This window comes from Herpailurus yagouaroundi, unplaced genomic scaffold (genome assembly GCF_014898765.1).
Source record: "Herpailurus yagouaroundi ecotype Mexico unplaced genomic scaffold, PumYag 159, whole genome shotgun sequence".
NCBI lineage: Eukaryota > Metazoa > Chordata > Mammalia > Carnivora > Felidae > Herpailurus > Herpailurus yagouaroundi.
The window spans coordinates 34086722-34098450 of record NW_024412400.1 but is presented as its reverse complement, the minus strand read 5'-3'; the positions used below and the strand labels follow the sequence as shown (position 1 = coordinate 34098450).

Sequence of the window (11729 nt, the reverse complement as noted above, 5' to 3'; positions counted from 1 at the left end):
TTGTGTCCTTGCATGGCTACCTCTCTGGCCTCTTTTTATTCTTTTTCTTTTTACCCTTTGACCCTCTTCAACCTTTTCTCCAATCCCTCATTCCTGGTCTCTGCAACCACCAGTCTGTTCTTTATATCTATGAGCTTGTTTTTTTGTCTGTTTGTTTGTTTTGTTTTGTTTTCAATTCCACATATAAGAGGGGTCACACAGTATTTGTCTTCGTCTGACTTGTTTCATTTAGCAAAATGCCCTTGAGGTCCATCAGTGTTGTCACAAATGGAAACACTTCATCCCATTCTTTTTTATAGTTGAATAATATCCCATTATATGTATACCACATCTTCTTTATCCATTCATCCATCAGTGGACACTTAGCTTGGTTTCCATATCTTGGCTACTGTAAATAATGCTGCAATGAACATGGGGGTGCAGATATTTTTTCCAAGGTAGTGGTTTTGTTTTCTTTAGATAAATACCCAGAAATGGAATTGCTGGTTCATATGGTAATTCTATTTTTAATTTTTTTAAGGAAAACTCCATAATATCTTCATGGTGGCTGTACCAATTTCATTCCCATCAACAACGCACAAGGGTCCCCTTTTGTCCACATCATCACCAGCACTTGTTGTCTTTTTCATAGTAGCCATTCTAACAGGTATGAGGTAATATCTCATTGTGATTTTATGTATGTATGTATGTATGTATTTACTTATTGAGGAAGAAAGAGAAAGCATGAGCAGGGGAGGGGTAGAAGGAAAGGGAGAGAGAGAATCTTGAGCAGCCTTCATGCCCGATTCAGGGCTCGATCTCACAATCATGAGATCATTACCTGAAATGAAATCAAGAATTGGATGCTTAACTGACTGAGCCACCCAGGCACCCCTTCAATGTGATTTTGATTTGCATTTTCCTGATGATTAATGATGTTGAGCATCTTTTCATGTACATATTGGCTATCTGTATATCTTCTTCAGAAAATACCAATTAAACTTTTTAAATTAATATTTATTTATTTTTGAGATACAGACACAGAGACAAACAGGGGAAGGGCAGAGAGAGAGAGGGAGACACAAAATCTGAAGCACGCTCCAGGCTCTGAGCTGTCAGTGGAAAATATCAATTTAGATCCTCTGCCCATTTTTTTTTTTAATTTTTTTTTCAACGTTTTTATTTATTTTTGGGACAGAGAGAGACAGAGCATGAACGGGGGAGGGGCAGAGAGAGAGGGAGACACAGAATCGGAAACAGGCTCCAGGCTCCGAGCCACCAGCCCAGAGCCCGACGCGGGGCTCGAACTCACGGACCGCGAGATCGTGACCTGGCTGAAGTCGGACGCTTAACCGACTGCGCCACCCAGGCGCCCCCTCTGCCCATTTTTTAAAATCAGATTGTTTTTGCTGTTGAGTTGTATGAGTTCTTTATATATTTTGGGTTTTAGCCCCTTATCAGATCCATGATTTACAAATATTTTCTCCCATTCAGTAGGTTGCTTTTTCATTTCTCCTCTTCAGATGGTTTCCTTTGCTGTACAGAACCATTTTATTATGTCATTCCACTTATTTATTTTTGCTTTTGTTGCTTTTGCTTTGGTGTCAAATTAAAAAAAAATAATTCCAAAACCTATGTCAAGTTGCTTACTGCCTATGTTTTTTCTTAAGTTTATTCATTTATTTTAGAGAGACAGAGAGCATGAGCAGGGGAGGGACAGAGGGAGAGGGAGAGAAGGAGAATACCAAGCAGGCTCCACACTGCCAGCCTGCAGCCTGATGCAGGGCTTGAACTCACGAACCTTGAGATCATGACCTAAGCTGAAACCAAGAGTCAGATGCTCAACCGACTGAGCCACCCAGATGCCCTTATCTATGTGTTTTGTTTTGTTTTGTTTTCTAGGAGTTTTATGGTTTCGGGTCTTACATTCAAGTCTTTAATCCATTTTGAGCTAATTTTGTGTATGATGTAAGATAGTGGTCAAGTTTCATTCTTTCACGTGTGACTGTCCAGTTTTCCCAATACCATTTATTGAAGAGACTATCCTTTCCCCATTGTATATTCCTAGGTCTTTTGTCATGGATGATTTGACCATATATGCATGTGTTTATTTCTGGGCTTTCTATTTTGTTTGATCTGTGTCTGTGTTTATGCCAGGACCATACTGTTTTCATTACTATAGCTTTGTAATATAATATGAAATCAGGAAGCATGATACCTTCAGCTTTGTTCTTTTTCAAGATTATTTTGGCTATTCTGGTTTTTTGTGGTTCCAGACAAATTTTAGGAAGACACATGGCAGAAAGAGAGGTAGCTAGCTCTCTGTCCTGTTCTTTTTTTTTTTTATTTTTTTTTAACGTTTATTTATTTTTGAGACAGAGAGAGACAGAGCATGAACGGGGAAGGGGCAGAGAGAGAGGGAGACCCAGAATCTGAAACAGGCTCCAGGCTCCGAGCGGTCAGCACAGAGCCCGACGCGGGGTTTGAACTCACAGACCGTGAGATCATGACCTGAGCCGAAGTCGGACGCTTAACCGACTGAGCCACCCAGGCGCCCCTCTCTGTCCTGTTCTTAGGAGAGCACTAATTCCATTCATGAGGGCTTTGCCCTCATGACCTAATTACCTCCCAAAGGTCTCACCTCCAGATACCATCCCATTAGGATTAGGGTTACAACATATGAATTTTGAGGGGACACAAACGTTCAGTCCATAACACTATACAACAGTAATCAAGACAGTGAAGTACCAGCATAAGGACAGATAAATAAATCAGTGGGATCAACCGGAGAGTCCAGAAGGAAACTCACACTTACAACCAACTGATATTTGACAAACATGCAAAACAACCCAATGGGGTAAAGCAAAGCCTTTTCACTAAATGGTACTTGCATCCATATGGGAGGAAAGGAAACAAACTTGACCCTTACTTCACATCCCACCCAAACAGTAACTTGAAGCAAACCCATTCATGGGCACACCCATTCATGAGGCATGTAGCAACAACAAGAGAACAAAGTATTGATACATGCAATAGCTCAGAAGATTCTCCAGGGGATTATGCTGAGTGAAGGAAAGCCAATCCCAAAATGCTGCATGCTATGTGGTATGATCTATACATCATTTTCTAACATGTGGCAAAATTTTAGAAATGAAGGACAGAACAGAGGTTGCCAGAAGTTAGGGGCTGAGGGGGAGAGAGATGGAGGAGGGAGATGGGTGTGGCTATAAAGGGCAACACAAAGCATCCTTGTGTTCAGGATTCTGACTGTGGTGGTGGATACATGAACCTACACAGATGATAAAATTTTATAGACACACACACACACACACACACACACACACACACAGAAGTGGAACCAAAACTAGGGAAATCTGACTAAGAGGGGTGGATTGTAACAATGTCGATATCCTGGTTGTGATATTATACTACAGGTTTGCAAAATGTTACCATTGGGGAAACTGGGCAAAATGTACAAAGGATTTCATACTATTTTTGCAAGTGCATGATTCTGCAGTTATCTCAATAAAAGCTTCAGTTAAAAATAAATTTGAGATGGATCATAGGCCTACATGTAAAATTTTAATAATTCCTTTCATTAGAACTTTTTTATAATTCCCAGGAGAAAATAAGGGACTGTCTTCATGACCTGGGAGTGGGCAGATTCCTTAGGAAAAGATTTTTTAAACAAGGCAAAGAAAACAATAAATATAGAATTAAAACTGATAAGTCAAATTTCACCAAATTAAAAACATGTCTGGTCATTAAAGTCATCACGGTAACTTCAAGCTGGGAGATGGGGGACGGAGTCTGGGGGAGTCCACATCTGATACTTCACCATTTGGGCTCAAGCAGCGCTCATCACCTCCACCCTGGCTGAGAAAAACTAATCAAATGGCTCCATCTGGCTGCCAGGAATGGCGATGGCCACTGTGATCCTTGGCTGGGAAGCCACCTCCCAGCGATGGCCCCACACTGAGGAGACAGGATGGCAGCTCAACAACAGCAACAGTAATGGCCTTATACTATCAAGAAAACTTAGGAGGCATTGTCTCTCTCCACAACATCCCTGAAAGTTGAGTACTCTACTTCCCATCTTAAAGTCTAGGAAACTGAACCTGAGGAAGTTGAAATAACTTCCCCACACTCACACAGCTAGCAGCTGGTAGGTCCAAGGACCCAACCTAAGTCTGTTAGACTTTTTTTAAAGTAGGCTTCACTCCCAGCATGTAGCCCAACCCAGGGCTTGAACTCACAACCCTGAGATCTAGAGTCAGATGCTTAAGCAACTGAGCCACTTAGGCATCCCACAAGTCTATTAGATTTTAATGCTCCTAGCTGCTTTCCTCAGAGCCAGTCACACTAGAGACATGTTGTCATTTATGGCAAAAGAAACCATAATATCTGGAAGCAGAGAGGTGTGAATATGTCTATGCTTTTATCATCTAACGTGAAAAACTGGAAGCTACCTGGGGAGATACATGCATTGGTTTGTGATTTTCTCTTAAAGTAAGTTCATTCTTGTTTTACACAGTCACAACACAATCCTCAGTGCTTTAATAAAGAAAATGCTCCTGGTATCCAAATTGGATCACAGAAGGGTTTCCCTTGAGCAAACCATCATCTTGTGGCAATGAACATAACCGGTAGGAGTAAGAATAATTTTTGTTTGTTTTTTCTTTCTTTCAGATGCCAAAACACAGCAGTAACCTTTAAGGTTAGAAGCTTTTGCATTAAACAGAGCAACACAAACAAAGTGCCTTCCTTAGGGCAGGACTTTTGGGCAAAGCAATCAAATCTTTGATGGATATCATAAAATACGTAAAAGACGGAAATTTAATTAAATCAAGATGTAAAAAGCTGGGGTGATCCATTTGGGGAAAAACTGAGGTGGCCATATATTGTCCAAACTGTACACTTTATTTTGAAAGTGAAAAGGGTTGATATTAATAATTGCACAGGACAGCAGGCGTAACGTCGGAGTATAAAGACATGTTGCCCTAAATTTGTCCTGAGGTTTAACTTGGCAAAGATGTGACTACATTTTATAATAGAGACCAACCAGTAGTGAGACATCTAACCCTTTCAAAAAGAACAAAAAGTATCTTTCAGTGTGCTGGCAGGAATTTGGCATCTGATTTGAATTTTATTTTGGAAATGAAGTTCTAAGGGAGATTTCAAACCATTCAAGAGCTTCAATAACCACCACTCTGTGGCAACACACATTACTTGCATTTAGTAGACCCAATTTGTAATGCTGTGTCTTACAGACACCCCTGTATGGATGTACCATAGTCTGTTTATCCATTCACCTATTGAAGGACATCTTGGTTGTTTCCAACTTGAGGTGGTTGTGAATAAAGCTGCTATGAACATTACATGCAGGCTTTTGTGCACACCTAAGTTTTCTAATCAATTGGATAAACATGTAGGAGCATCATTGCTAGATCATATAGTAAGACTATATTTAGCTTTGTAAAAAAACCCGCCAAACTGTCTTCCAAAGTGGCCGTATCCTATTTTGCATTCCCACCAGCCACAAATGAGAGTGTCTATTGCTCTGTTACTCTTCGCCAACTTTTGTGAACGATTATTGTTAGTTTTTTGGGTTTTAGCCATTCTAATATGTGTGCAGAAATGTCTCATTATTGCTTTAATTTGTAATTCCCTAGTGACAAATGTGGATGATATTTTGTTTTCATTTGTTTACTTTTCATCTGTATATCTTATTTGGTGAGGTATCTGTTTACATGTTTTGCCCATTTTTTAATTGGGTTGATCGTTTTCTTATTATTGAGCTTTGTGTGTTTTGGATAACAGTCCTTTATCAGATATGTTTTGCAAATATTTTCTCCCAGTTTCTGGCATTTCTATTTAATTCTCTTAACAATTTTTTTGCAGAGCACATGTTTAAAATTTTTTATTTAAAAAAAATTTAGGGGTGTCTGGGTGGCTCAGTCGGTTGAGCATCTGACTCTTGATTTTGGCTCAGGTCATGATCTCACGATTTTGTGGGTTTGAGCCCCACATTGGGCTCGGCGCTGACAGCCCAGAACCTGCTTGGATTCTCTCTTTCTCTCTTTATCTCTCTCTCTCTTTCTCTCCCTTCCCCACTTGTGTGCTCTCTCTCTCTCTCCCTCAAAATAAATAAATACACATTAAAAGATTTTTTTTTAATTTGAGTATAGTTGATGAGAAGTCGCTAATTTTAATGAAGACTAACTTACAAATTTTTTCTTTCATGGATCATGCCTTTGGTGTCATGTCTAAAAATTCAAATCCAAGATCACCTAGATTTTTTCCTATGTTTTCTTCTAGAAGTTTTATAGTTTTGTATTTTACATTTGTCTATGATTCTTTTTGAGTTAATTTTGTGAAAAATGTAAGATCTGTGTCCAGATCCAATTATTCCAGCACCATTTTTTGAAAAGATTATCCTTTCTCCATTGACTTTCCTTTGCCCCTTTGTCAAAGATCAGTTGACCACATTTATATAGATCTGTTTCTGGACTCTATTGTGTTCCATTGATCTATGTATCTATTCTCTCACTAATACCATGCTGTCTTGCTTATTGCATCTTTATAGTAAGTCTTGAAGTTCAGTAGCATCAGTTCTCCAACTTTGTTACTCTTCAGTATTATGTGTCGGCTATTCTGGGTCTCTTTACCTTTTTTAATGTTTATTTATTTTTTGAGAGAGAGAGGGAGAGAGAGCACACATGTGAGTCTTTGGGGAGGGGCAGAGAGAGAGAGGGAGTTAGAGAATCCTAAGCAGGTTCTGTAGTGTCAGTATGGAGCCCCATGTGAGGCTTGAAGCCACAAACTGAGATCATGACCTGAGCTGAAATCAAGAGTAGGACACTTAACCAACTGAGCCACCCAGGTACCCCTCCTTACCTTTTTATGCAAACTCTAGAATAAACTGGCTGATATCCACAAAATAGCTTGCTAGGATTTTCATTGGAATTGTGCTTAATCTACACATCATATTGGGAGTAATTGAGATCTTAAGAATAGTGATTTTTTTCTATCCACAGACATGGAGTAGCTCTCAATTTACTTAAATCCTTTTGATTTCTTTCATCAGCTGGTATTGATTTCTAGTTTAATTCCACTGTGGTCTAAGAATAGACTCTGTATGAATTATATTCTCTTAAATTTGTTAAGGTATGTTTTATGACCTGGAAAGGGGTCCATCTTGGTGAATATTCCATGTGAACTTGAGAAGAACCTGTATTCTGCTGTTGTTGGATGAAGTATTCTATAAATGTAAGATTAAGTTGATTGACATTGTTGTTCAGTTTAACTATATCCTTGCTGGATTTGCCTGCTGGAGTTAGTTATTACTAAAAAATGGTGTTGAAGTCATTGGTTATGATGGTAAGTTCGTCTATTTTTTTCTATACAGTTGTATACATTTTTGTTTCATATACTTTGATGATCTACTGTTAGGTACATACACATTAAATATTATTATGCCTTCCTAGGGAAGTGACACCTTTAACATTATGTTTTGTCCTCTCTTTATTCCTGATAAACTTCCTTGTTCTGAAGTCTGCTTTGCTTGAAATTAAGATAGCTACTCCAGCTTTCTTTTGGTTAGTGTTAAGATGGCACAGCTTTCTCCACTCCTTTATTTTTGACTTATCTGTGTCTTTATATTTAAAGTGAATTTCTTATAGACAACACACACTTGGGTGTTGCTTTTTTCTTTTTTTTAAGTTTGTTTATTTTTGAGAGACAGAGAGAGAGAGAGAGAGCGAGCAGGGGAGGAGAGAGTCCCAAGCAGGCTCCCCACCCTCAGCACAGAGCCCCGCAAGGTGACGGACTCACCAACTCACCAATCCTGAGACTGTGACCTGAGTGGAAGTCTGGAGTCAGAAGCTGAACTGACTGAGCCACCCAGGCGCCCCTGGGCCTTGCTGTTTTATCCATTGACAATTTCTGTCTTTTAATTGGTGTAGACGACTCACACCTTGTTTGTAACTGTTTTCCATTTGTTCCACTTGACTTTCATGCATGATTTTGCATTTGTAATTTTGTATTCTTTGTTAAAGGGAATCCCTTCAGATTCCTCAAAACCTGGAGCCACCGCTGCCTGGCATGCATTACGTACCAACAGAAAAGCTGCACACCAGCTCTGGTTGGGCAGGACGGATGCAGGGCTTGGGGACTCAACCGTAAAGTACAGGCGTGCCCAGGGTCTCTGCTGGGCGGATCCCAATCCCCAGACACTGACAAACGTTTCAGCCAATGGGAGTGTTCCTACAGAACAATTCTGACAGCAAGGGGGCGGGGCTGCCTCCCGCCTCTCAGAGGGCCCCACAGTGGGCGTGGCTTACGTATACGCCAGTTTACTACCTGGACGTTTACGCTTTGTTGCCCTGACGACTGTGGCTGGATCGCCGCAGACTAGATTGGAAACTCGCTTGCAGCACGTCGAGGACAGTGTACCTGTCGAGAGATCGTCGTGGTGTCTCAGTTTCCCGGGAATACACGGCAGCAGTAAGGATAACAGGGTTCCGTGGCCTTTTCCTGCCTGAATTCTTCGCCAGGAGCTCTGATGCCTGAAGGGCTGCGTCGCAGGCTCCCCGACTCCATGCGGGGAGGGGTCTTGGCAGAAAACCGTCCGGAGAGCCACGATCCTGCGGGCTGCGGGCTCCACTTTCCCCGTGGGGTGTTCATTTTGCATCAGGGCATTTCTTTGCTGCCACTTATAATTACCTCTGGGTTTGGGGGTCTTCGCAGCGGTTTGTCTCCAGGCTGCTGTTGGAAACAGCTGGAGCCCTTAGTAACAGGGCTTCTGTCTTCCTTGCAGAGCCATGGGCAGCAAGAAGAAGGAAATTGCCCTGCAGGTAAGCCTCAAGGGGAGCTTGCTTCCAGCGTCTGGTGGGGGTTAGGGATCGAGGAGGATGGTGTGGAGTGAGAAGAAATGTATAAAAATGATGTTATTTGCCAGCAGTGATAGACAGTGTTCTCAAACTTGAATATTGTACCCTTCCATCTTAAAGGAAAAAAAAAATCTCCACACAAAAAAAAGACAACTTTTTGTGCCCTTAAAATATAAGTAAACATAACATTGGGTATAAGCTTTTTATGTTTATAGTGCTTATGCAGACCTAACCCAAACATGAATTAAAATAAAACTAAAAAGGCAAGAAAATGTGAACAAATGCAATTCGATGCTGACATATTTTTGTTGAAATATAAATGCAGCTTGTCGTGAGAATATGATGTAGAGTTCTTTTGAGTTTGGGCATGCTTCTGTAACTACATGCTCTCTGGAGACCCAGTTCTCACTACTGCTTTTTACTATCATTTGCTTATTCAAGAAATATGTTTTGGGGCGCCTGGGTGGCGCAGTCGGTTAAGCGTCCGACTTCAGCCAGGTCACGATCTCGCGGTCCGTGAGTTCGAGCCCCGCGTCGGGCTCTGGGCTGATGGCTGAGAGCCTGGAGCCTGTTTTCGATTCTGTGTCTCCCTCTCTCTCTGCCCCTGCCCCGTTCATCCTCTGTCTCTGTCTGTCCCAAAAATAAATAAACGTTGAAAAAAAAAAAGAAATATGTTTTGATATTTTATGTGCTACACATTTGTTGTACAGAGCACTTTACTTCATTTGCACCTGGAATGAATGAATCTGTAAGCCAGCATCTGTTTTTTTTTTTTTTTTCCTGGTCCTAAGCAAGAAGGAGTGTGGGATACCTGAGTAGCTCAGTATTTCAATCGTTCAACTCCTGAGTTTGGCCCAGGTCATGATCCCAGGGTCGTGGGATCCAGCCCCCACATCAGGCTCCGGACTGAGAGTGGAGCCTGCTTAAGATCCTCTCTCTCTCTCTCTCTCTCTCTCTGCCCTTGCCACACTTGCACTCTCTCACTCTCTCTAATTAAAAAACAAAGTGTTTGTCATAAGCATATCATGTGGATGATCTGTAATATGTGCACATTTTAAAGCAAACTTACAGTGTCTCTTAGTTCAGCTCATCTGGATACATGCTCAGGCTACAGGCACTTCCTGCAAAGTAGCAGTGACCTTGAGACACCTGATTTCCCTTTCATTGTCCTTCGTGGCATGAGCATGTGTTTCAAAAGCCTAGTAATTTAAAAAGGGAGAAATCAATGTCAGTGTAAGGATAGCGTGTACGAGGAGAGGGTGGGAAGAGCTTTGGAATGAAAGTCTGAAGATCTGATAGTTCTTGACTCTTCTCATAGGCAACTGACACTGGAGATAGATCAAATAGGCTCTCTTGCTATAGTTTGCTCATCTGTAGAACAAGGCTGTCCAGTGCACTATCCCTAAGGGCCTTTCCAGCATTGATGCTGTAATACTCCAGAGTTATGAAACTTTTCACATGTGGACATTCTGTCTGTAAATAAATTCTTTTTTTTTTTTAACGTTTTTATTTATTTTTGGGACAGAGAGAGACAGAGCATGAACGGGGGAGGGGCAGAGAGAGAGGGAGACACAGAATCGGAAACAGGCTCCAGGCTCTGAGCCATCAGCCCAGAGCCTGACGCGGGGCTCGAACTCAGGGACCGCGAGATCGTGACCTGGCTGAAGTCGGACGCTTAACCGACTGCGCCACCCAGGCGCCCCTGTAAATAAATTCTAAGCACCTAGTCCTACCACTTCTTGCTTTGTGAACGATTTCCTCAGCCTCTCTGAGACTCCATATCCTTTCTGTAAACAGGATAATAGATAGCCTGCAGAGTTGTTGTGACAACTGATTGGATTGATTGCTGCCTATGGTGGCTCTAAGATTTTTGCCCTATATGATTGTCTTTTCATCTGTGTATGCCCTATGTCCCCTTTGGGGCTAATACTATTTTTTGGTGACTTCAAAAAAAATGTTATTTCCCAGAGTTCTGAATTCAATGTGGTACTCCGAGTAAAGGCTCCCATTTGCTGAGGAGGAGGGTGATTGGGAGTACATGGGGATATCTGTATAAGCATTGCCTCTACCAGGCAAGCTCCTTGAAAGCAGTGCCCTAGGGTTTGCCAACCCAGGAACCCTGTCCTCTCTCTGGTTAAGACTATGTAGGGCTCCTTCTGTCACTGAGACAGAAATCGCAGGACATCAAGAGACAGTTTGGCCAGAATGTGCCACACGTTCCCTATTCATCCCCTACCAAATATAGGGCTTAGTCAAGTCCAGACATTTCCCATACTGTTCTGCTCCTGCCCCATTCCTGGGAACAAGATTCTCTAACTGTTCAGGTCCTGGCTCCTGTGCTGGTGTGGCTCATTCCATGCCAGGGGCGCACCACAGAGAGTTGCTAGTGACTGGCAGTTGAGCCTCTGGAAGAGACTGTTATGAGCGAGGGGGGGGGTGCCCACTCTTCTGAACCCTCGGTCACCTTTTCAGGACTACATTTGGGAGCCCAGGATGAGTTAGTCCAGCTCTCTTAGGTCATTTAAGGCATCAAGAAACTCTTCTGTTTTTTTTGTTTTGTTTTGTTTTGTTTTGTTTTGTTTTGTTTTGTTTTTCATAGGAACAAAAAGCATGGAAATATGATTTCTTTAAAGATGGATCTTTAGGAGTGCCTGGGTGGCTCAGTCAGTGAAGTGTCCGACTCTTAATTTCAGCCCAGGTCATGATCCCAGGGTCGTGTAATTGAGCCCCTCATCGGGCTCTGTGCTGAGCATGGAGCCTGCTTAAGAGTCTGTCTCTCCCTCTGCCCCTCACCTGCTCTCTCTCCCTCTCTGAAGAAGAAGAAGAAGAAGAAGAAGAAGAAGAAGAAGAAGAAGAAGA

General features: G+C 41.9%; 1 protein-coding gene across 1 annotated transcript in view; it reads left to right on the top strand.

Annotated features, from left to right (window-relative positions):
* The first annotated feature begins 8320 nt into the window (after positions 1 to 8320).
* Positions 8321 to 11729, top strand: part of NME9 (NME/NM23 family member 9) — a 24650-nt gene continuing 21241 nt past the window's right edge. Inside the window, exons 1-2 of the mRNA XM_040480285.1 lie at positions 8321 to 8484; positions 8798 to 8834. Of these exons, the coding sequence (XP_040336219.1) occupies positions 8802 to 8834 (33 nt within the window). The 5' untranslated portion in view covers positions 8321 to 8484; positions 8798 to 8801. The remainder of the gene's footprint in view (positions 8485 to 8797; positions 8835 to 11729) is intronic.